A 25,069-nucleotide genomic window follows, 5' to 3' on the forward strand; every position below is an offset into this window, starting at 1 on the left:
TATTAACTGTTTAGATAAAAAAAAAGAAAAACCTAGGTGTTTTGAGGAGAAGCAAATCTACTCAAACACACTAAAGGCCAAGAAAGGTTCAGCAGAGAAAGCCATGTAGCTTCTGTTTCTAGTGTGAATTCTTCCTCAGAGGTGAGTTACTGGAGAAAGACAGGTGGTCTTTTCTAGAACTGGAGCTGGTTAAGAAGTTGGCTTTTGCTGTCCTTTTGGTCACAGTCCCACAGAAGCATTGTGAAAGAAAGGCAAGTGCTGGCAGCTGGGAGTTTGTCAAAGGCCAGCCAGGATTAGATTTACAGGAGTCCCTCAACTCCTTGTGTAACCTGGCCTAAAAGAAGTAGGCAAGAGCCATAGACAAGTCTTTTCCCTCAACAAATTTCCCAACAAGGTACATACAGGCAATTTCAACCTTATCTTCTAAAATCCTGTCCGCTGTTTTACCTGAGCAGCCACTGATGAGCTCAAAATAAGGTACTCAAACTGTCAAAATAGGCATCGTGACTGAATCCTTAACACCTGCCAGGCAGGGTGTCATCATATTTCTCAGAGTCCTCCTGTTATTGCAAAGATCTGGGTATTGCATCAGCTTTGCAGTCTGTGGGCTCCGTGAGGTACTCTGGTTCAGTTTCACTTTTCAGCTGTTGGCCCTCATTGGGGATTTTTTTGTCCAGATTAGATACTGTGCTTAACTTTGCCTGTAGACTTTCTGATAGCAAATGGTGAGCACCTGCTCCTTCCTGGTTTTATCAGCCCCAGACTGGCCAGAAAACACATATTCCTGAGACAAGGGAAACAGTTCTCTGAGGATCCCTCCTACAGCCTGCTCCACCTTCTCCATGTCCCTTGTCAGAATTTGTTATGCACCCTAAAATCTCAGATAATCTGCATCAAACCAGAAATAGTAGTTTCTCAGGCATTGCCACAATGTTTTCTGTTAGTGGGTTCTCCATTTGCTATATGCTCACACTACACGTCTTGTCCCAGGTGCCTGTGCTGGGACTACTACCAGGTCCTTGTTTTGGGTTTGTGTGGCGGGGTTTTTTGGTAGCAGGGCAGGGGGCCGCAGGGCCGGCTCCTGCGAGAAGCTGCCGGAACCTTCCCCGGCTCCAAGTCGGACCCGCCTCTGGCCCAGGCCGAGCCCCTCAGTGACAGCGGTAGCGCCTCTGGGAGAGCGGATTTAAGAGGGGGGGAACCTGCAGTGAGTCGGGGGATTGGGGTGTGAGAGGAACCGCTCTGCAGACACCGAGGTCAGGGAGGAAGGCGGGGGAGGAGGGGATGGCCCTGCAGCCCGCGGTGAGGCGGCAGGCTGTCCCCCCCCAGCCCACGGAGGGGAGCGGGGGAGCAGATGCCCACCTGCAGCCCGGGGGGGAGGACGCCAGAGCGGGTGGGTGCCCCCAAGATGGCCGCCACTCCATGGGGAAGCCCGCGCTGGAGCAGCCCGTGACTGAAGATCGGCCTCCAGAAAGGACCCTCGCCAGGGAAGTTTGTGAGGAACTGCGGCCCGTGGAAAGGCCTCACGTTGGAGAAGTTCGTGAAGGACTGTCTCCCGTGGGAGGGACCCCACGGTGGAGCAGGTGAGGAGTGAGGAGTCCTGCTCCTGAGGAGGAAGGAGCGGCAGAAACAGTGTGTGAGGAACTGACCCCAACCCCCATCCACTGTCCCCCTGCGCTGGGAGGAGGGAGAGAAAATGGGGAGTGGAGTTGAGCCGGGAGGGAGAGAGGGGTGGGGGGAAGGTGTTCTAAGGTTTGGGTTTACTTCTCATTATCCTTGTTTTGTTTTGATTTGTAGTAAATTAAATTGATTTTGGTTTTTCCCCAAGTTGAGCCTGTCTTTTGCCCGTGACCATAAGTGAGGAGTGAGCCCTCCCTGTCCTTATCTTGATCCACGAGCCTTTCTTTATATTTTCTCCTCATCCCACTGTGGCCAGCGGGGGGAGGAGTGAGCGAGCGGCTGCCTGGTGCTTTGTTACCGGCTGGGTTAAAACCACTACAGTCCTATTCTAGCACAGGCACTTGACTGCCAGTGTCTGGAATGGTCTCCCTCCAGCTCCATGCTCTGCAGCACTTGCTGTGGAGGAAACTCCTGCAGAATGTACTCCTTGGGTAAGAAAGGTGAGTGTATAGTATCATCTCCTGCAGCTCTCAAGTGGTCATTTCATATCAGACATCTGGGCATATTAGTAGCTGGACCTGTGCAAGGGCTATTCACCTGCGTATCTGCTGCTGCACAGTTTTCTGCCAGAAAATGGGAAAGATGGGTGTCATCATAATTTGATGACACTGCATTATGTTTAAAACATCTAGATGCTAGCATTTAAGATGAATCAATGTATGCCGTAATTTGGAGAACTTTTTGTCTTGGTTTACTCAGAAGTTTTGTGTTTGTGGAAGGGTTCGGAAAGCACAAAAACATGTATCCGCCTGACAAGTATATGAATGAAATTGGGGAGCCATCTACCAGCAAGCAACTCAACCCCCTTTACCTCCAAAAAAAGGAAAATGAATAAAATTTGGTTGAAATAGAAGGTCTTTTAAAGTTGTTCCATCTACAATACTTTTGGTTGTTATTTGGGGTGCTGTAGAGCTCTGTTTTCCTCCAGCCAAGGAAGCTGCTGTTATCCCAAGTGTAGCTGCTATTATCTTCTCTGATTTGTGCACTGCTGCCAAGTCATAGGTATCCTTGCGTAAGTGCTGTGTGTTATCACTCCCTTATCTTGAGTTGCTAATAACTCTTGGCACCTTGGTGTGTACAGCCTTCCCCCAACATGCACCTCTGGTGTTTAGCTATCAAATAAACTCAGCAAATGCCCTCCCTTTCTCTCTTCATACTTTCCCTTTCAGGCAATAAGGAAGGTGGGGCATGGATAAGCCACTTACTCCTCAGCAGGTGCCTCCTTGAAGTTTGCAGAGGTACTTTGTGAGTCACTGCCAGCTGTTGCCTCTAACAGTGAAGTGGCATCCCTATCTGACTTGTACGCGGCTGGGAGCACGATGGGCTCATACTGGAGTGCTCGTGAGGTAAGAGCATGAAAATTCAGACTGTGATTCATTAGAAGCTGAAGATGACCTGAGGTGGGTTTGTGACTGGGATTCTGGTGCCTAGAAGAGGAATTGGGAGCTGTTAGTCCCAAATTCATGTATGTATTTACTTATTTATGTCAGGATGACTGATAGCTGATATTGGCTGCCCTGTGGAGGCACTTTTGGTAATGAAGTTCAGCCACAGTGGGTGATTCATGTGGAGGCTGGGAAGGAGTCTGAGGTGCCTCACAGGAGCTTGCTGTGGATTTGGACTGAATCTGTGGTTTGATGCAAGGATTATGTAAATTGAACTCTTCCACAGCACAGCATCTGCCAGCTATGAGTGTAGTCATATGCTGTGCCCAGATAGCTGTGCTAGCAGCCACCTGGTAGTGGTGTACACAGGACGGTCACTGACTAAAGACAGTGATTAATGATGGACACAAAGATGGTCCTAGTTTGATATTTGTGCATGACTGAGATCCAAGAAAATCTTGATCTGCCTTTGTCCATAATCCCTGAGAATATTTTTTTTTTATTATTACTGTTTTTGTGGAATGTAACCGGGAGGGAAAGCCCTAAAACTGCCTGTTGGGCTCCAGGGAGTCAACATACTTGTTCTATTCTCAGCTCTGAAATTAACCTGCTGTTTGACTATGAACAACTTATTTAATCATTCTGTGCCCTGCTTCCCCTGTTGTAAAATGGAGATTATAGAGCACCTCTCTATAACACAGATGTGTGTTAGCATAAGTGTGCATTAATACTTGGAGACCTCAAACGTGGGATCCCCATGGCTTAAGAAATAAAAAGTGTGAATGTCTAAGCAAACTGGTTAAAGAAACACTAAGGATCTACAGTTTCATCCTTTTGAAAGGAGGGGAGAGTAATGAACAGAGTCTGGCAATGGTCTTTGCGTGGAAAGTACGTGTACAAAGCAAGGAATGGGGCAGTCCTCTCTGATCTTCCCCTTGCCCTTAACCACTGAAACGGCCTCATGAGAAGAGCAAAAGTAGAGGCTTCTTAGTATGTGTGTGTCGGGGGGAGCAAGAGAATTATTCCATCCAGAATCTGAATCCAGACAGAAGACATGAAAACACGCACTTCTGTTTTGGAGTGAGACTTAAAATACAGACCAAGGTCAGCTTATCATAATTCAAGAGTGATAGGGGAGTTTGTACGGAACTTCTCAGCTGGGTCAATTCCTAACTGGCAAAAGGAGTGACGTAATCCCCCTAAAGGGATTTAATGGAGTCATTTTGCTAGCAGAGAGTGGGAGAAGGGATTAGATAATGACTTCCAGTGAAGCAATAGCTAAAGTTTCAGGTATTAAAATTTGCAAGAATTAATAATTTGTTTGGGTTCTGTCTAGTTATTTGTCTTTCCTTCTGTGCTTGACGTTTCAATTAATGATCCTTTTTGCAAATACCCAGCATCTGATTTGTGTGTGGAAGTTTCATTAACATCTCTTCCTAAGCTGTTTTCTTTCATGTAGGTTCTGCTGCATTTGTGCTGGTGGTGCCTCACTCACTGAACAGTTCCTCTGGGACAATTTTACCATGGATTGTTTCTGTTTCCTAGCAGTTCTTTGTATCCCCTCATTTTCCTCTTCCTGACTTCAATAGCTGAACACCTCGCAACTTTTCATGTATTTGCTCTTCACCATTTCTGGGAAAAGTTCCTGATAAAGATTTTAAATGGAAACTTGCCATTTTTACTAAGTAAAATTATCTGAAGAAAATATCTGCTTTCCGTGTGAAATTTCAGCTCTTCAAGAGAATTAAACTTATTTTATCTTTGTATACAGCTGTTTAACAGAGGTGCTTCTCATGCATGCTCACTCTTCGCTAGCTTATTTTTCCAGCTTAATTGTTGATAAAGATTCCTTTTACATTAAAATGTCCTGTCATGTAATGCAAGCTTTCATTTTATTTAAAACCATTTTACCATGTTATCTATTTTACTATGTTATCCATTTTACTGTTATTTCTTTCATCAATGACATATATAAACAGAGGAATATTTCTTCTTTTTCTGCCTCTTTTTTTTAACTCTACATGGACATAGTTTTAACTTCCATAGCAGTGCAAGTAGTTCATCTTCCAGTTTTGCTGCATGGCTTTGAAAATTGCAACACGCATTTATGGGAGCATAAACAATTTAATGTTAATGCAGGTAATAACTTTGTAATTTTTTCTGCAGAGTGAAGAATGCCCGTGCTGCTCACTCTCTGTGAAAATCATAAGAATGAGAAATCTGAGAAAGGCAGATCTGTGTGAGTATCACAGTCTTTCCTTGTGGTTCCCAGTAATTCAGTTCTGAAAGCAGAGAATATAAGCAAGCACTGTGACTTGTATCTGTGTATGAAGTGTCACCATGGTTTCAAATATTGATGCATATTTGAATTTGGACTATTCTCAGAGTACAGTTTTGTATAAACAATATCTTTCAGTTTATAGAATGTTACTATTAATGGAAATATCAAAGGTCTACTGTGGTTTACTGTAAAGCATCTTCACTGCTAACAAGCTTCAGAGCCAGTTTTGCTGAACAAATTCAGCTGTTAATTCTCAGTTGCAGTTTTTGATGCACTGAGATTCAGGATGCACCTCTGCTTCTCGACAAAAATGCCAGCACTGATGTCGAGTGGCTGCCAGAGCCTGTGCTGTAACATGGGAGCTTTGCTATCATCTTCCATACCTGTCTGTTTTTTGCAGTCAGCAGAAATACATACAGGCACCTCTGAATTTCTTTTTGCTTAAAAAAAAAAAAAAAAAAAAAGAGGAGCATTATATATCTTGTTGTCAGACAACTTTTTTTTCTGTCAAATGTTTACTGAAATGTATTCAAAATACCAGACTTTCAAGACAAAACCAGTACCATTGAAATGTTTCTGGGGACTTGGTGGAATGGGTGGAAGTGGAAGTGAAGAGAGAAAAATTTCAGCAGTTAGTCAGGTAGGAGAAAGCAAGCTGAAGGTCAACTCAAATATCTGCCTCAGAGAGAAAGAACAAACCAGGAGTGCAATGGAAAGGAAGTGAATATGAACCTTGCATATTAAATAAGATCAAGTGAACTCAGCAAGAGTATTTGCCTCCATGGAAATTATTATTCAATTTTTGCATTTCTGCTTTTAAGCCTAGCAGAGCAATATTGCCTTTTCTTGAAAACATCTTTAGAGAAGAATGAAAAGATTCTTCAGTTCCCTCTCTGTCTTTTTAATCTCAGTTGAACTGTTTTATGGCATAAATGATACCAGCACAAGGGAACGCCTAAGATGCCCTGACAGCCAATAGCATCATGATAACCACCTACAGAACTGATAAACAAATATCTGCCTCTGGCCTTAAAATCAAATCAGGGATGTTTATTACTTTCTCAGCATTTTGTAATGATTGGAAATGACAGCCTTTACATTGTTAAGGAGCAATGAACTTCCAGAAATCCACAGCTATTTATCTTAGCTCTTTATCTTTTATTAGTCTTTATCCTGTATCTTCATTTTGAGCAGATGTTTGACTGCTTCGTTGCAGGTATGAAGCTATATCACTGGAGATTTACTTCCAAAGCCAAATGTGGACCAAGGTCTTTGCTGGCAAGAGCCAGAAGAAGCAGTGCTAGGTGTGAGGGTCTGAGAGGAGCAGCCTTGTCCATTCCCCATCCCAGTTCCCTTTCTTTATTGTGCAACAGAGCACCACATTTTGTTTTCCCTCGGAGAATCAGGAGCAAGTTACCTTTCTGCAGATATTTACTTTCCCAGCATTAGTCTTAGCTCAAAAGTGATTTTTTTTTTAAATATTTTTTGTGGAAATGTATTTGTCATGTAATTAATGTATTTATTCAAATATTTGTAAATATTTGAAATATATTTGGCTCAAAATATATTTTAGGAAAAGATTATATTTCCCACTCATTTATTTGTTTTAATCACTATTTCTGTGCAATTCAAAGTTCTTAGGAGAGACACGGGTGAGGACAGAGAGTTGAAAGAAATAATTCAAACTGCAAGGAGCCATTGGTGCTTTGTTGGAGTCAGAGTCTGATTAGACCAAGCTGTGGTTTTTGGAAGACTGCCTGTTAAAGATGAGTATGCTTTGCTTTTCTTCAGCTGTGGTACTCTACAGCTAAAGTGTCCTCCTTGTGCAGAGGGACTGCTACCCACAACCCACAGTGTCTGTGCCTCTTTAGATCTTGCACATCGTATAATATAGGACTTGGTTTTTTATTATAGGACAGCTGTGGCAGTCATCTATAATCATGATCTCCTGACCTTTTCCTTTTGTGTCAGACAAAAGGTTGTATTTGTACATGGTGTGAGCATAATAACAATAATCAGGCTAGTAACGTGTGTTGAAATCTGATAGGAATAAGGCTTACTCAAGAATCAGAAGGATTTGCTCCTACATTATGTAGGTTATGAGGCAACTACAGAATAGTACATATCATTCACAAGATACAGCTGTTGCAATTTCTGGATGTGTTTGAGTTCGGCTGAATTTTCCCTGTCAAAAGTTGTAACAATTGTGATACCAGACCAGTCCAAAGTTTCATCTGGATCGACAGTATGTCCCCAGAACTGGCCTATAATAAATTTTTTGGGGCCGGACAAGCATCGAAGCATGCTTTTCCCTGCCCCACTCTTCCAAGAGATCTGTGGTTCATGAGGGTTGTGGCTCAGAGATCTGGCTCCTGAGTCAAAAGTAGTGTTTGCATTTAATAGCCACACCCAAAATGCTTGGCACTTGGAGGCCACTAAGGGATTTTACTTTGATATTTTTCAGCTCAGTTTGCACTGGGCAGGAACCCAGATGCTCTTTCTCAGTGTCATAGGAAAACACCAGGTCCAGTTTCAGGATGTTATTCTTGGGGAGGTCTATATACTTATATTGCTGATTAAATAGTTATGGACATTTCTTTTTTCTCTTTGCGTTGCATGGGCAGCAGAAATGCCTACTTGAGAAAAGCTGGTCCTTTTCAGGCTGGCCTGAAAAGGCCTTTTCTGCATCTTACACAAAGACAAATGCCCCTCTCTATTCCAAAAATGGCAGAAAACTTACTAACAGCTGTCTCTTGCTTTAAAATTGTGAAAGCTTTGTGGCTGTCACAAGCCTTCATAAACACATCCACCATTTCTGCAAAATCTGGATTCACTGCCTGGATGGTGCTATTTCTCTGCAACTGTATAGGATAGTATGTGGAGATTTTGGAGAGAAGTGTTTAGTTGCCCATGGTCTGAGCATAGATCATCCAGCAGGGCTAGCTTGAGGCACTGGCAAAACAGGGAGCCATTGGCAGCATCAGGAGCAAGAGTCACAAGCTGAGGTGCCTGGGCTCTCCGTGTTTCTGCACCCTCACTGCAGTGCACAGGGACACAAGAACAGCTGCGCTGGATCGGACCAAAGGTCTCTCCTGCTGTGTGGGGAGGAGTATGAGAGTAGAGTGAAAGTATATAGAGTGCTCTGCAAAATGTGCTTTCCCAGCCTTTGATGGCTTCAGAGTTGGTAACTTTCCAGGCCAAATACAGTTTTTCTATGAATGCAGCAACACCTCCAGTCTGCTCCTGAACCCACATGAACTCTATGCATCAACAACAGCCTCTGGTTTCCATGTCACAGAAACCTTTGCTGCAATCTCAATGCCTCATCCTTGTAGTGGCAAAAATCAGTTTTGCCTTCACTGCTGAAAGGCCTTGAATTTGTTCTGCCATCCAGTGACTTCCAATGATCTTCCCTTCCTTTCCCTGTCAGCTGACGTAGTGGAGATTGACTTTCAGAAGGCTTCCCGCATGTGGGAAGGGATCAGCTGTTGCAAAACTCTTGGTTTTCCAAGGGCTGGTCCACCAGCCAAGATCGCTGGAAGAGGGCATAGCTTTCAAGTCCCCCCACCCATTTCTTCATAGAAGCCTTTGAAGGCCCCTTGAAGCTACCTTTATGCAGTGCTCTGCATTTCCACCATCTAACCACGGGAGAGTTTGTTTCTGGAGGGGCTTCTCTGTTGGCCAAGTACCACTGCATTTCACCCTCTGTGTGCCGATTACAACAGGAACTAGACCCATGCTGTGTAAATTCCCTGGGGTAGATCTTGTTTTCAGTGTGACTGCCCAGACATGCCTCGCTGTGCATGGTCCTGCGGGAGCACACCCGGCACTCGCTGTTCCCAAAGGCTGCTGCTGCCTCGCCCAGCTGGTTTAGCATGGCCCTTTTCTCAGTGGCAAGGTTCACTGATTTTCCAGGAGGGAAAATAAATATCTTATTGATACCTATGGGAGAGAAACCTGCTTGTTTCATGGGCTACAAGTGAAATATAAAGTAACATCTTCTACATACTTATGTTTCACAGAAATATTCCCTTCAGGAGACGAAAAACGTCTTTAAAAATATTGGCTTGCTCTACTTTGTATTTAGCAAAGTCCAAGGCTCCAGAAATCTTTTCTGGGAATGGCCTACAGCTCCTTTTTTTTTTTTAATACGACAAGCTAATCTCAATGAGCATTCTCATTAGGTAAAGCTTTAGGCTTTTCTTTAACCATAGTATTAAATTTGGGTCTTGTTAAATCTGAGCCTTGTTGCTATGTAATTTCATAGCAAACTCAAATACTACACTGACCATTGATTTTAAAAGTTAGAAGGCAGTACTACTAATGTTTTTCCTTGTATCACCTAAATCCCATGTAATGCCATCATAATAATGAAATCCCTTTCATTGCCATGTTCTCCGAAGGAAGCTGTTGTGTGCAGAAAGGACTGATTGAAGATGTGCACACATCTTGGACTGCAGCACTGGTGTGAGGAGGCAGCAGCAGTCTTTGTGCAAAGAGGGCAGGCAGGTAGCACAGGCAGTGCCAGCAGGCAGCTGCCTGGGCCAGCCAGTGCTAATGGCACGTTTGCTTTAGGGTGATATCGCTTCCCTGTCAAAATGAGTGTGGTGACTGACTTTTGCCGTGATTGAGAGAAATCATGGGACATGGTCCTTTGAAAGAGAGCACTGGTGTCTTTTCAGGGCATCTTGTCTAAGTTCCTGATGCTGCTGGCTGCTCAGACAGGCTGCCTTTGCGTTAACGGACAGAAATCCTAAAAGCAGCCCAGGACAAATGCTCAGCAATGGGAATCTGCACAAGGACAGAGAAGTAGTTACGTGGATAGCTGCCAAGTTGCAACAAGGCCTGTAAACAAGGATTTCCTAACTGGTTAAGAAACTGAAACAAACAGGTATAAAAGCAACTGTTAATCACCAGAAGCTCCTCCCTGTGATGTCATATCCTGAAGCAGGGCTTTTCTTACTGTAATTGTGAGCTGAGTAGATCAAGATCTAATTGCATAACTGCTAAGGTACCTGTCAAAATGGAGCCCTGGTCCTGACTGATGTTTATAATAACAAAGTCATAACCACAGTTAATAATATGAGTAACAAATGAATGGATAATCTCAGTGAATATTATGTGAATCAACTTCACAGCTGCAGTTCTTAACAACCTCTCTTCCTTTCTATTCAATCTTCCTTTTGGTTTCATCTACTCATGTTATGCAAGTCTGCTCCCACTCTTCCTCGGTTCATTGCTACCACCTAAACACATGCAAAAAACTAGTTTCCCTCAGGTTACCCATTCTGTGTTCTCTAGCCTAAGAGATTATTTCCAGGTTTTTCCCTTTCTCAAGTCTTTGATGGCCATGATGGAGTGTAGTGTATAGACCGTAGTGTATATTGTATTGTATGCAGTTGTATTGCATTGTATACATGGCAAGAAGTGTGGAGATGAAAAGCCTGCTTTGTGCCTTGATAGCAACATAAGCTGCCACTAAAAAGGACAATGCTATGTATAATCAAGGAGCTCATTAATATGTTATTTGTTTAGGGTTCTTGGGCAGGGCACCTCCCTACAGCTGTGGAAATAATTGCATCTCTACTGCTGGGTATCAATGGATTGTATGTAGGTACACGTCCATCTTCTTGCAGCCATGCTGGCTTCTGTGTACTTCTGTGTGCAAGAACAGAAAGCTGTTCTGGCAGTTAAAGTATTATGTGCAATGTTCTCCCATGACTTCCTTCAGATTCTTGGTGTAACCTTGGAGAAGATGAGATTCCTCAAAACCTCAGTTCCTCATCTCTAAAGCAAGGACCTCAGCAAGGGCATTAGGAGCCTCACAGGGGCATTAGGAGGATGAACCAATTACCGGCTGAAGCACTGGTAAAATGAGTAAAGAACCTTAGGTAAATGTTAAGCTTATCTCTGTCTCAAAGGCAAAGGTGAGAGCAGCTACCATGCTCTAATACCGTACCAGCACAGGTGGTATTGCAGCTGTCCTTCATTGATCTTTAAAGCCTTTTGTGATGGTACTACATGTTCCTAGTAGACTTCATTATCCTCTTGTTTAGATGAGGCTTCTAGTTAACAAGTGGTTGAAACAGCTTTTCAAATGTTTTATAATTTTTTAAAATGTCAAAACCTGTTTTAAAACAGGTTTGAAAAGGGTGGAGGCAATGGAAATGAACAAGGGAGAAGCTTGGGTGGAGAAGTGAGGCTGGAATGAGTAGGTGACAATGGCAGCAATGTAGAACCTTTTGAGAGGACACAGGTCCATGCAGCGATTCGTGACCCTTTACTCCTCCTCTGCCATTTGGCTTGCAGAGTTAAAAGGCAGTGGCAGACTCTGCTCAGGTTGTGACTTTCTAGTTTGCACTCAGAAATTTCCAGCAGACCTGGATGGATGCTTCTGCAAGAGCTGGGACGCGTTTCATGAAGTGCTGTGCTAATAAATAACAGCACAAGATTAGCATGCAGTTTCTTTCAAACGTATGTAAGCAACTTCAGCAGTTGTGAACAGATAATGATGATGAAGTATGTGCTTTTGATTTCTGAATAGGCTTTCTATATTTACAAATTTCCTTGGGCTGAACTGTGTAACACCTTCTCATGGCTTAGGAAAGTAAACTGAGCATTGCCTTTTCCCACGCTTACAGTTTCCCACATCTTCTTAAAAGTTATGGTACCTTGGAGTTTTTGATCACCCTTGATAGGGACCATATTTTACTCTAAATCCTGCTTATTGTTGTACAATGATGTGTTGAGTTTAAGACCAAAGTATACTTTGCTTGACACTGAACAGTAACTGCAAATTGACTACCAGCAGATCTGTGTTTACAGTACTATATTAGTTGTTGTAATTTGGACATTCAAAGAAGTACATAAATAATATGAAGATTGATAACAGACATTTACTTATTGCAGGAATTTCTTCAAGATTTTTGAGGTATTCCTTTGATGAGGAGAAGGTGGCACAACTTCTCATCTTCAGTATTTTATTGTGAAAATTATATTTAAATGCATTTTTGTTTATTGATTCCCAATAGATTTTCTTATACACTGTTAAAGAACCTCCAGAATCTGTTCTAGTTCTGTGCTGGTTGTTCTGGTTTCATCAAGACAGCAGTAACTGCAGTTCATCCAGTTATGCACTAAGCAGTGTGACCGATATCTGTAATCAATGATTCAGTCTTTCCTGTATTCTCTGAGCAGAGACCTGTTTTGTTTTATGCATCTGTGCTCTCTCAGTGTTCTTTCACACACATCTAGATTAGTGCTGCTGAGGTGAGCTGTACGCTAAAAGCACTATGCGATAAGGCCTGTGGTATGTCTTAGTTCCGGTGGAGGTTTATTCTGAAGACTCAGAGTAGTGCCTGGGAAAGCCTTGCCCACAGCTGAGATTCATAGAGCTTGAGGACCTTTATCAGTGATGGTCTCCAGAGAGGTGCTTCAGGCAACCTTTTTGCTGAACTGAGGACATTGATTACTTGTAGATAAGGTCCAAGAACCCGGATGTGATTTGCTATTATGTGGGAGGCCAATGTAGAGAGGCTAGATTTAACATGGCTGTGATAGTCCACAATTGCTGAAAAGATGTGTGACAGTGTTGACGTGAGACTATGGCTTCTCTCTCAGGCACTCTGTATGACTGTATCCTTAGCAGGAGCCAATAAAGTAGTGCTGCAGTAGTAGCCAGTGAAGGTTAAAGGTAAGATTCACTCACAAATTTTGGTGCTGGTGCTTGCATCATATTCTGCTATTAAATTGGCAATCTTTTTGAATGTCTGACTGGCAAAGGTATTCATCTTTTCCTGTTTGTTTAGAACCAGTCTAACTACCCTTTTTTAAAGAGTTCCCTTTCACCTCAAAAATGAAAACTAGACAAAATGGGTCTTGGGTATAAATATTCCTTGCAAGTCAGATATATCTATTCTTAATGCTTTCATTCATTATTACTCACAGGAAGGTTGCTGTAGACTGCTAGATCAGTTGGGATTTCTGGAGAACTCCAGACAGAATATGAGCTCATTTAATTTCACTGTGTAAATAGGATTAGTTGTGGTCTTGTGGTAAAAGACAGTCTGGAGGCTGTGTGTTTATCCGTGGCTTACTTTGATGTGAAAGAAACTGGTGGTGACATCTTTCTAGAAAAGACGTATAAAATGTGAAGACTTGGTTGCCAAAAGCCAAGTGCATCTTGGCAATGCATCCAAGTCATAGTATTTATGTCATGATGAACCGGTGCTGCAGTGTAAGCTTTTAATCCAGGCTGAATGAACTCTCTCCTTAACAAATAAACCAAAATAATAAAACTGTAATCCTCACCTGTGTGTTGTGCCCTGTAGGTCCAAAATTTAATTCACTAAATGGTGACTGACATTTACAGACTTTGGGCTGAATTCTCAGGCACATGAAGACCTATTTACATTGTGGTGTAAACACTTTTGCTTCCAGTGAGTTGTCCTGGTATGTTATGGAATTTTTCTTACCAAATTAATTCATCAGCATTGATGTCTTTACCTTCATATTGGCTGCTGCAAACGATTCTGTGAGGGAATGAGGTGACTTATTGCACCCTACTTTTGTTACTTAGTTATAATGATATGCTTTTTTTATTTCCATGCTGTTTTCTTAGGCATAACTCTTCTAAAAAACAAAGAACATCTACAGGTATCTATTTTTATTTATGTGTACAGAATCTACAGTAAATTCCTACAGATTATCAGTGCTAGCTTCTTCCTTTAAGTGAGACCTTGGGATATTTTTAACCTCACTCATCATATTTGCAAATACTTTCTGGTTTTCAGGTACCCAGCAAAAGGACAACACCTCGTGCCAGTCAGCTGACCTTGTCCTTGCTATCATCTTGAGCTACAGCTTTTTGGTAGCTTCCCATTCAGTACCAAATCTTACTTGAAAGAAAAGATATCTGGGAGAAGTGTCCCTGCCATAAAGTTTATTTATTCAGTAGCAAAGTTTTGCATTCAAAACTCTGAGTCTCAATTGAAAAATTCAAATTGGTATTACTGCTGCAGTGCACTGTCAGTGCTGCAGCTTAGTGTCAGTTACTGCACAAGATTACATCGCCCATGATGTACTGCTCTTGCTTTTTCAGAAAAATCCTGGAGGAGAATACAAGAAAAAGTACCATTACTACATATTTTTATAAAGCACATCAGAGGCATTTCTGAGTCAAAATAATGATGTTTAAGGCAAAAAAAAAAAAAAATTTAGTTTCAGCAAAATGTTAAAAACATTTTTGTTTCTATTCCCTTACTGAGTGAATAAAGAAAATGTGAGTGTTGTTTTGTTGGTTCAGCTGCTTCTGGTGTTGATTTTGTTCCCACTTCTGTTTTCTTTGAAATCCGAGGCACTTCTGTGTACTGCTTGCAGCCTGTTTCCAATTCTGTTTCCATGATGTTTCCCTCTGATAATGGTTTCTTCAGATGCCCAGCAGTTCTAACTACCCACTGCATCAACAGTGTAGATGCCTGGCCAAGACTTAATTTTTGGCTAGTTTCTTTTTAAATGGAAATGAAAGAACTTTCAAAAAAATATTTTTCAGTGATAGATGTGAGATTGCACCACATATCACTGCAAGAGGGTCTGAGGTGGAACAAAGGAAGTGTGACCTCTTAATAGTATCTCTTGGCCAAAAATATACAGCTTTTGGGTTCCTACTGGCTGACACTCTGAAAGTGGGAAGAGTGAAATAGTGGCAATGCTTATGAAAAGTCTAAAAAATGGGTGTACCTATGGAAATACATGATTTCTAGTTCCACTTTGCCAAAAGAGAGCATATGTAAGGGTGATCTAATGACATTTGTGCCTCTGTTAGCATGTACAAATCTTGCAAGAACAGCTGCACGTACCCAAAATGCCATTTAGGCAATATAATTTATCCCCTCTTCCTTCATGGAAGAGTTGGGGTGGATGGGAGAAGTTGTAGCACAACTGTCTGTGGGCCTCTCTGCATTATATTTTGTTGCTTTTTGTATTGTTTCCTTTTGACAATTATGTTGGGATGGTACACGGAGGCTCTAGGTATGGATTTAGGCCTTGTTACTTGGACACTGTATGTGTTTGGAAAGGAAAGGTGGCAACTTTTCCAATGAACTTAACAGTCTTACTTTATACATGTCAAAGAAGGAGGCTTGGAGTTGTTTTGGAGACAGCGCCCAGATATCTGGGAATCGATCTCGTGGGCTGGTGTACAATATAAGGATGTCCTATCACTTCCTTCCCTGACAGTCAAGGCTGTCAGGGAGACTGGTTAGTTGGTTTCCATGCAGTATAATTGACATGACATGATTATCCTGTTTATTGCCTTCCAGCGTAAACATGGGGTCACGTGGCAGCAATTCCATATGACACCTTGTAGGTTCACCTAGGCTGGTCCGCTTCTGAAGCAGGATCAAGTTTACCTTGTCTGTCACTCTTTGATACATATCTGGGTACCAATACCCTCTGAAATGAGTTACCTAGAAAATTTATAACTCTCTTAGAGCTGGAGCAGTTTTCCTAATACTTGTCTTTGTTTATTTCCCTCTGGCCATGCAGAGCCACAGATTGTTGTCCTCTTTGTATCAATCATTTGGACATTACAGAACTAACTATTACCATGTTATTTGACAGTCTTTGTTGTTGTTTTTTAGTTAGCAAACTCATTTCTTTCAGATCTTTCTCATATGCCAGGCTAAGTCAATCCTCTTCAATCTGGACATGTTTAATTTTAGTAGCTGGTAACAGTTAAGGCCTTTTATGGTGGAGGGAGGAAGAGAGTGGAAGAGAACCCCAACATGGAAGATACTGAGCATCCACTTGTTCCTGTCCAGGGCTGGGAGCGTATGCAAAGACATCTCAGTGCTAAATTTCATCACCTCCACGTACATTTAATATTGTGTATTTGGGATCTGGTCCAAAATTTATCTAAATCTGTGTTGTATGTAGAAGTTATCAGATAAGTCCTGCAACATTATAGTTCTGGTGCATAATTTGTTATTCTTCATGCAGTGGCCTGGCTGTAATTGCTTATTTTCAGATTCAAATATCTTTGTCTCTATCTGCATTCTTGTCTTGGGCTATGTTGAGGCTGAGGCCTCGCTGGTTGCTACCTGAGCTGGTGTTACATGGGGATCATCAGGTTGTGGGACTTTGTTTTTGCTCTTGTTGAGGGTGAACAGCCTTGCTAAAAACTGGACTAACTTCTCAAGTTGGCTATAGGTCTATGAATGAGAATGAAAGACTGAACAGAGGTCCCACCACAGTTCTATCTAGATACAAGATTATAAGTCACAAGTTTAGAGCTTCTTTGATACTCTGAAAATATAGAATGCCTGCCTTCTAAATCAGGATTCATAGCTAGTATGTACAACAAAGAGATATCCCAGACCATAAATGAACAAATTCCCTAAAACACACATATATCAGTAGTCCATAACTGACAGATAGAGTTGCTGAAGAAACATATATTCTCACTCCTACCTGTTTCTCTGACACCATCTGAAGAAGTAACTATGCAAAGTCAATATTGTCTTTTTCAACTGTTAAAAATCAATGGAAGAATTGTAGAAAATATTGTGTGGGAGAGAGCTAAAGAAACCATTTTATCACTTCCTTTACCAATAAATTGTTATCTACAGGTACATTGCACATATTCTGCATTTTAAAATTGCAGTAATAAGTGTAAAAATACCCTAATATTACTTACAAGAATTATAGACTTCTGCATTTGTGATGTTAAAATAATTTCTCCTCTGCTAGGGACAGTAAGGGGGAAACTATCAAATGCATGCTGAAAAACTGGAAGATGTTTCATGTTCAAACAGTTTCAGAAGCCTTGAAAGATAAATCGTAAATCATACATAAGCTGATTGCACAAATTTCTTTAAGCAACACCTATTCATTGCCACATGGGTTACACCACAAGTTTAAATAAAGTGTAGTATGAGAACCAAGAGACTGGTAGAGAAAGAATAACATAATTACTGATAAGGCACTCTCTTCTTGTGGGTCATGTGGAAATATTATTAACAGTAGTTATTTTTTGTATAATGCTTTTAATCATGGGATGTCAAAGCAGATTATAAAAGAGGAAAGGATCATTATCACTGTTTTATTGATGGGGAAATGCAGATAGAGAAGCAAGATAAATGTAAATGGAAGCAATTGCCCAGAGTGACTTAGCAGCCTGGAGCAGAGCTGGGACTGGAGCCAGCATGTCATGAGAACTTTTCCAGCAGGTTACCCACTTGATCGTGCTGCCTCTCGGCCTGTATCCCACAGTACCAAACTGCCTGTTATTACACCCAAGTCTGACCTGTTACTGTGATTACAAAAGAAGTTCTTAGAGCTGGAGACATTAGAGACACCTGTAGTTGCCCAACAGATAAAAGAAATGTCTGTTGTCTAAAAATAAGTGCAAACAGTGTACAGGACTGAAGGACAGCAGATTTGCTCCAAATGGGAGGGCTGGAAAGGGTGAACAACAGTGTAGAGAGGGCGAGTCCCACCGCTCTTCTCTGTATTTTCAGGGTCTCAGCTTATTACCACAGGTTCATGAGACATCAGCTCTTCTATGCACTTAGGAGCAGATGCCCAGCACTTCTCCCTGCTAAGAAAACCAGCATCTTCTTAGCAGTATCGGAGAGAATCCTAACCACCGAATACTCTACATCCATCAGGTTAGCACACAAAAGGAAAGTTAGTTGCACAGACATCTGAGTACCCAACCTGCCTCTCACCCAAAAACTCTGGCAATCCCCAAGAGACAACTTGTCAACACCCTGTGGCAATGCCCGGCATGTGTGTGGTACCTCCTGGCTGGGAGGTGGTTTGTCCCACCTGAGGGCAGTTCCTGGGAGCCCAACCCAAAGCAGCCCCCATGTATTATGAAGATTTAATGCCATACTTGTAGCTAACTGTGCAAGCTTGTGTTACATTAACAGCTTTCTCAGAAATTAGAAGCTTCTTCACCATCAAGGCTCAGTGTTTAAATCAGTAAGGTGAAAGTGCATTGCTATTTTTGCATATTTGTTGACAGTGAAGAGATGTGATTGCATGTTAGGTGAGACACTTGGCTCATTACATGGACTGGGCTACAGCTGTATGAGGGCAGCAGACCAGAGGGGGAAGATCCTTTGTACCCAGACCATCTTTAGCTCTTCTGTTCCCTCTCAAGAGCAAAGGACAAAGTTAGACCCTTGTCTAAATGCTCAAAGAGATAATTAAGTATTTTACCCTTTAAAAGTTCTCTTAAAATGTAAACCTTTTTCTTCGCCGTCTCAGAAATCTGTTGATTTGCAACAGGGGACATACCAATAATGGGTTTTGTTAAGTAAAACTAGCTCTGCATATTTTTTTCTTACCAGTTGTCTTTATTGCCGTAGCTTTTTTGATTTTCTATTAATGACTAGAGCTCCCACCTGCAGGAGGGAACAAATAGTAGCGAGTGCTATTGAATAAGGACCTGTAAGAAAAGCAATAGAACAATATCTCCTTTTTGCAGCTTGTGGTCTATACAGTGCTATAAGGCTATGCTCCAAGATATTTATATTAATTTGTTATTTACAATATAACTTTTCAAATACAGTTAGTCAAACGGATTGCTATGTAAGCCTGTCTTTGCCCACTGCTTCCCCTGAGACTGTCCGGACCAAAACTGTCAAGAACTGCAAAGACCCAGTGTGGAATGAAACATTTTGCTTCAGGATCCAGAGCCAAGTAAAAGTAAGATGCAGAGTGTATTTGTTTTTCTTTTGGGGCGGGGATCTCATTGCGTGATTGATACGTAGGGTACCATAAAAATAAATGTATGAGGGACTACAAGGATATGGGTAAGGGGATGTGATGTAGCATGCAGCAGCAAAATTAAATTTTATTTTCTGATATATAAAAGATAGCCAAGATATTTCACAACTATTCATATAATGTTCTATCACTTTTCACTTTTTCATCTTTTTTTTTAAATCACTGCTTTTCAAGAGTAAATGTGAAAATTTCAGAGTAAATTGAACAGCATAAAAGACATGTATGAGCTAAGTGGTGGAAGCATTACCATGCTGTACTTTTTTAGTATTCCTTTGGAATAACCTGCAATAAAAAAATTCACAAAACAACAGTTAAAGTTTGCAAAAGAATGCCAGCTGAGCTTTTGCCATGATGATAAATGTTAGAGCTTAAGAAGATTTGCAAGTCCCACTATACGCTCCCTCCAAAAGGCAGCATCAACATCAGCGTCTAGGATTCTACAAAGATCAGTGATAGGCCAAGTAAGCCAAGGTTACTTCACACCTGGGGCAATCAAACTCTGCTTTACAACTTGGACCCTTCATTTCCTAGTGCTGATGGCAGAGTGGGACAAGAACATTTCTGCCGAGTGCCAAATCAGCAGGCCAGTCCCCCGGCTCTCTTGAGCATCAATAAACTCCTCCAAAGGAGCATTCAGAATAGTTCAAAGTGTTGTTACACCACAGGGTCTCCAGTGAACAATCCCTCTTGCCTTTGTCTGCAAAAGTTGCCAATGATACAAGTTCTTAGGCTTCCTTCCGCAGAGTTAGGTGGTACTGGGTCCTGTTTGGTATGGTTTTCAGCTTTAACGCGCCTGTCCATCTGTGGCCTACAGCCAGTCCTTTCCCTGCAGAACTAAAAAAATTCCAGCTTCTTTCAAAACACTAGTGAGGCACAATTTCACTGAGCCCTGCAGGTTTATCAGGGAGGCGAAAGGCAAGGGACAAACATTGCAGCATGGAAACGCCCACTGGTCTGCAACTCTTGCACCAGAGCACCTGCTCCTTGCAATGGTTTGTGGCTGACAGGTCTTTCAAAACTGCAATAGCACATGTAACAGCTGAAAAAGATGTCTTGGCCACAGGAAGCTGCTTGATCTAATCCTGCATGGAGTAGTATTTGGGAAGACTTTACATTTACTTTGCAGCAAGTTTGCAGCAGGAGACAAGAGATGTGGCATTAGCCCAAATAATTTTCAGCATGTGACAAAAGCAGTGTGGCAGTGGTTGCTGTGGCTTCAGTGTGGGCTGCACAGCATGTGTCCTGGGGGTCTGGGACAACCAAAGCTCTCTGGCATGTCTGTCACTGCTGCCTTGCAGCTCTCTGGGCTCAATAGACTAGGTTAAGGCTCTCAGAGGTTTCTCTGCATACACTGCAATTGCTCTTCTCATTACTCTCTGAGCAGAGCCAGAGTCTGCTGGTCTGGTTATTTTCTCCTCGCCTGTCTTGTGTATCGTTGAGGTATTCATTTTCCTAAATCATGGGAGCTAGAGCTCAGTAAAATCCTATAATACACTCTCACTATGGAAGAAAAAAACTTGTTTGGGTATGTTGGGCTGGTTCCCATCAGGAAGGGGAGTGTTTACTGAAAGGCATCTGTTTTGATGAACATCTGATGAAGCACAGTGGGTGAGGAAGGGCTTCCTGGGCTGGTGCTGTGGGCAGCGCTTCCCCAGCAACAGGGTGGCCATCCTGCCTGGAGCTGGTGGCACGCAGCCCCCACCAAGGGCTGGCTCTGCTTGGTGCCTGGCTCCCAGCGATGCTGCCCTCATATCCTCTGTCAGGAGCGGATAGAAACAATGAACTGCCCAGAGAGCCTCCGCTGCTTCCCACACAGCACCCCAGTGGTGCAGCTGGAGATCTCCCTTAGCCAGCCAGCCCCTGTGCATGCCCCTCCTGGCTAGCTGGGAGTACCTGAGGGACTTCAAATGACTCAGCCACTAAGAAAATAAGTCAGCCATTTTAGCCAAATAAGGGCAGTCTGCTGCAGTATCACAGCTAGGAAATCTGACCTGCTCTTCAGTGGAAGCCTGCCTTCTACAAGCGGCAAATTGCTTTTAAGCATATCCCCTCCATCGCCTCCCATAATCCTTTACAGGTTCTTTATGGCTGGCCTGTAAACCAAGTTGCTGTGGCTGCTTCTCTCTGCCTCTTGTTGGTATGTTTCTCTTAGCAAGTGTGGTGGGCAGGAACCCACCGGTGACCCTGTCAGCCCCAAACAGAATTGTTTTTCTGTCTGAAGCACAGTGCGATGCATTTACATATATGACCTTAAAGGGCAGCAGCCTTTCTGTCTTCTGGCAGCAAACTGCAAACTCGAGTTCACTACAGCTTGCCATCTCTCAATTGCTAGTTTCTTACAGAAATGATAGATGTCAAAATTGAATACTTGGGTTCTGGATTATCTTCCTTTCAGTATATTTGTGTTTTCAATCACTTACCAAATTTAGTTATGGACCTTCCTGTGATTCATTAAGAACTTTTAAGGCAACAAAGCTCACATGCTCACTGTTTTTTGTGCATGTGTTTGTGTGCCTTTAATAATGATCAAACCTCTTAGCAAGTGTCACTTAAATCTGATAGATAAGTAAGAATCTCTGAGATAAGGGGTCCCTGTAATTGACATGAAAATGAGCATCTGAATATGTGGAGAGAGGCCTGAATTGTTTCCCCACTGAGAAAACAGCCATTAAAGTTAATTTGCTCAGCACTCTGGGAGGCACCTCTGAGCCAGCCCATGTGCAGCTACCAACCAGGCACAGCAGGGGCTGTTACCCCTCCTGTCCATCCAAACAGGCAGGTGACAGAGGAGGGAGAGGATGAGATTTGTGCAGTGGAAGGAAGAAAGAAGAGATTGAGAGGTGTACGATATAATCTGATGAAAATAGGCTTTTTTTTCTGCTGCTTTTTGTGCATCTTGTCACCAATTTAACAAAAACATATCAGTTTCTGTAGTTTCTGTGGTAATTACCTCCATGTGATCTGTTTAATAATTTACAGGATATAATTATGCAGCCATGCAGTAGTTATATGGTGCTTCCTTAATGTATTTTAATCACTGCTTATATCCAAGGATTTATTTTTTTTCACCAATAGCAATAAAGTCCTGACTACTAGATGGTTTCCTACAATTGAGGGAAAAGTGGTGACCTCAAACCAAATCAGAGGTCAAACGTTTTTCAATATGGGAGCTACATATTCAATGATTCTACTAGCCTATGTCATTTAAATTACTCTGCAGGGGAAATTGGCAGCAAACCCAACTATGCTAGGTTCAGAATATCTTTCTTCAGCTCTGTGTTGATGAAAAGGTTTTGCATGCTCTCTCACTTCTCCCCATCCTTTCTCTGTCTTTCTTAACATGCTGAGCACATCTTCTTGTACGTCCATAAGGTCTCAAAATAGAGATGTTTCTAATCCTGTACCTCTGTTCACAGAATATTCTTGAGCTGAAAGTCTATGATGAAAATGTAGCCACTAAAGATGACCTCCTCTTCACAGTCCTCTTTGATGTTGCTAAAATTCAGCTTGGAGAAATTGTTCACTTGACTTTTCAGCTAAATCCAAAGGTGAGGAATAAAACTGTCTTGGCCACAGGAAGGAAATACATTTTTGATATTGCCTCCTAAATAACTTTTTGTAAAGCAATTGTAGGCAAGAGGGTTTGTTTCCTATTGGTTTGCACTTCATGTATCCTGTAAAATACCTTCCAAACCTTGCTCAGCAAAGTGGACAAGGTTTACCTCCCTACCTTGGACATATTCCCGAAGGTTTTTATTAGCTCCTCAAACTTCAGACACCAGAGTTTCCTTTTTCCCCCTCTTTCTTGATTCTGTTGCTCAAATAGGTGTTTTTGTGGGACCAGCACTTATGAGTTTGGGCATATTCTGGCACAGATGTTGGAGTATTCACTTAAAAACTGATACCTTGCCCTGTAATTCTGTGTATACCTGGATATAACACAAAGATCCATGCTGAGGTGCTAAAACCCATTGATGGTCAATTACTGTAACTATCTCATTACTTCAGTGTGCCTGAATGCATACATGATGACTTCAACATGGGATCTGGATGTCCCATTTAGATACTTTTATAGATTTGCTGTTTCACTGACTTTTCTTACAGGCTGTGTATTGGTATTCAGCTCTACGGTGATATCGGCAGGCAGTCTATATTAACTTGTCTAGTGACTGGTCAATGTATTGTCCATGTTACAGGAGTCCTTTCGATCAGAACTGAGAATGCCCTCTGCTATCCAACAGTTTCAGTCTCCTGATAAAGTTACCCAGAAGAAACAAGGCTTTAGATAGTTTTAAGCCAACAGTTATTGCAGGCTTAGGACTGGGGATTGCCTATGTGACCATTTTACTCTGCCTCACTACTGAATGGACAAATGTTGTCACCCTGGGGACTGATGGTTAATGAAGAAGGGAAAATACTTTCCAAAATCACACCAACTCGATTGCTTTCGCTCATCTGAGAGTACACTAGAACAGGAAGGAGATTTGATTTTAAGAGCTGTTTCAGGAGCCAGAATAATCATTGACAACAATAGCTAGTGAGAAAGAAAATTAATTCAAATGCTTATAATGAATTAATCTTTTACAGACACAAGAGATGCTGGAGGTTGAGTTTGCATCGGAGAGCATGTGAGTAAAACCCATACAGGACCAAACAACTGTCCTTTGCCAAAGCAGGCAGTCAAACACATGGTAGCATTTAGGATAATGCAGTTTAAAACGCTCAGCATCACAGCAACAGCTGGTGTTTATCTAGTCAGCTGCATATTGGCTAAAGCACTGTGTTCCTTATCTTACCAAGAGTCATCCTGGATACTACTGTATCCCATTATTTGCTGGAAGAGGGAGAAGGATAATAAGAACTGCAGCCACTGTGCTTATTACCACTATTGTTTACCATTATCATTAAAAAAATAAGGAAGACACATTTCAGATGTCTCCCAAAATTAGAAATCAGTGACATATTTGAAACTATGCTGGACGAGGCAACCTTTAAGGAAAGTGTTATTACTTGGTGTTCATTTAAGGACGTATTTAGGTCATATTAGTTCTGATTGCAGGTTTTTTTCCTCTCTTTCAGTCCAGTCCCTCCTGAAAAGCTTGTCACTAATGGTGTATTAGTGGTAATTTTAAACTATTTTTCTTCCGTGTTTGTTTTCAACCTAGTGATGGGAGTGGTGAATCTGGCAGGTGCCCCAACAGCTCACTGCAGGCAGGGCTGAAGGGGAGGGAGGTGGGGGGTGGGACACTGGCAGCCATCCTGTTGTGCTGCTCCCTGTGCAAGGTTGTGTTAGGAAAGAGGAGCGCAGCCATTGGGGATACCCAGAGCCCTGTTGACCACCACCAGCTGACAGCAAGCCTCTTGACAAAGCCTGAAGTGCTCTTTCATTGACTTACTGCTTCTGGGGACTTCTCTTGGGACCCCTTCATGGCCATCCTGTTTTCCCCACCTCCATAGGATGATATGGAAGTTGCTTTCTTGACTGCCCCTAACTCACTATTTAGAGGAGGAAGCACTGGGCTGTCCAACTTCACTAAAGCAGGGCTGCAAGGACAGCCCTGTGATTTGGCTGACCCATCAGTCTGCCCTTGGGAGGCCTCAGCACACTCCCATTCCCTCCCCTGTTATTTCCCTTCCCAGCCCCAGCCCCGTGGATGAACCACGGCACCGCAGCCATTTTTCTTTCAGCTGAAACCTGGCACATCTTCAGTGTGCCAAGGTCTTTCTCTTATCAGCCTAACAAACACAGGGTGAACAGTTTTCCAGACCCCAGGGACCCAGGTGACCAGAGACAGGTAGCAGTGAGGTGACTCAGATATGGCATATTTTGTATACTTAATTCTCTCATTGTTAATCCCTGCTACAGTCTCGTGAAATTTCCTGCTTGGAAGTCCTGGTGGACAATAGACAGACGAAGAAAGAACTTTCAGGT

General features: G+C 42.3%; 1 protein-coding gene across 1 annotated transcript in view; it reads left to right on the forward strand.

Moving 5' to 3' along the window:
- Window positions 1-2,886: 2,886 nt before the first annotated feature.
- LOC142032242 (cytosolic phospholipase A2 epsilon-like) overlaps window positions 2,887-25,069 on the forward strand; it is a 35,859-nt gene continuing 13,676 nt past the window's right edge. The window contains exons 1-7 of the mRNA XM_075030660.1: window positions 2,887-3,023; window positions 5,229-5,301; window positions 18,920-19,056; window positions 22,554-22,685; window positions 23,725-23,765; window positions 24,217-24,259; window positions 25,004-25,067. Coding sequence (XP_074886761.1) covers window positions 2,997-3,023; window positions 5,229-5,301; window positions 18,920-19,056; window positions 22,554-22,685; window positions 23,725-23,765; window positions 24,217-24,259; window positions 25,004-25,067 — 517 coding nt within the window. The 5' untranslated portion in view covers window positions 2,887-2,996. The remainder of the gene's footprint in view (window positions 3,024-5,228; window positions 5,302-18,919; window positions 19,057-22,553; window positions 22,686-23,724; window positions 23,766-24,216; window positions 24,260-25,003; window positions 25,068-25,069) is intronic.

This window comes from Buteo buteo, chromosome 6 (assembly GCF_964188355.1).
Source record: "Buteo buteo chromosome 6, bButBut1.hap1.1, whole genome shotgun sequence".
In the NCBI taxonomy this organism is placed as follows: domain Eukaryota; kingdom Metazoa; phylum Chordata; class Aves; order Accipitriformes; family Accipitridae; genus Buteo; species Buteo buteo.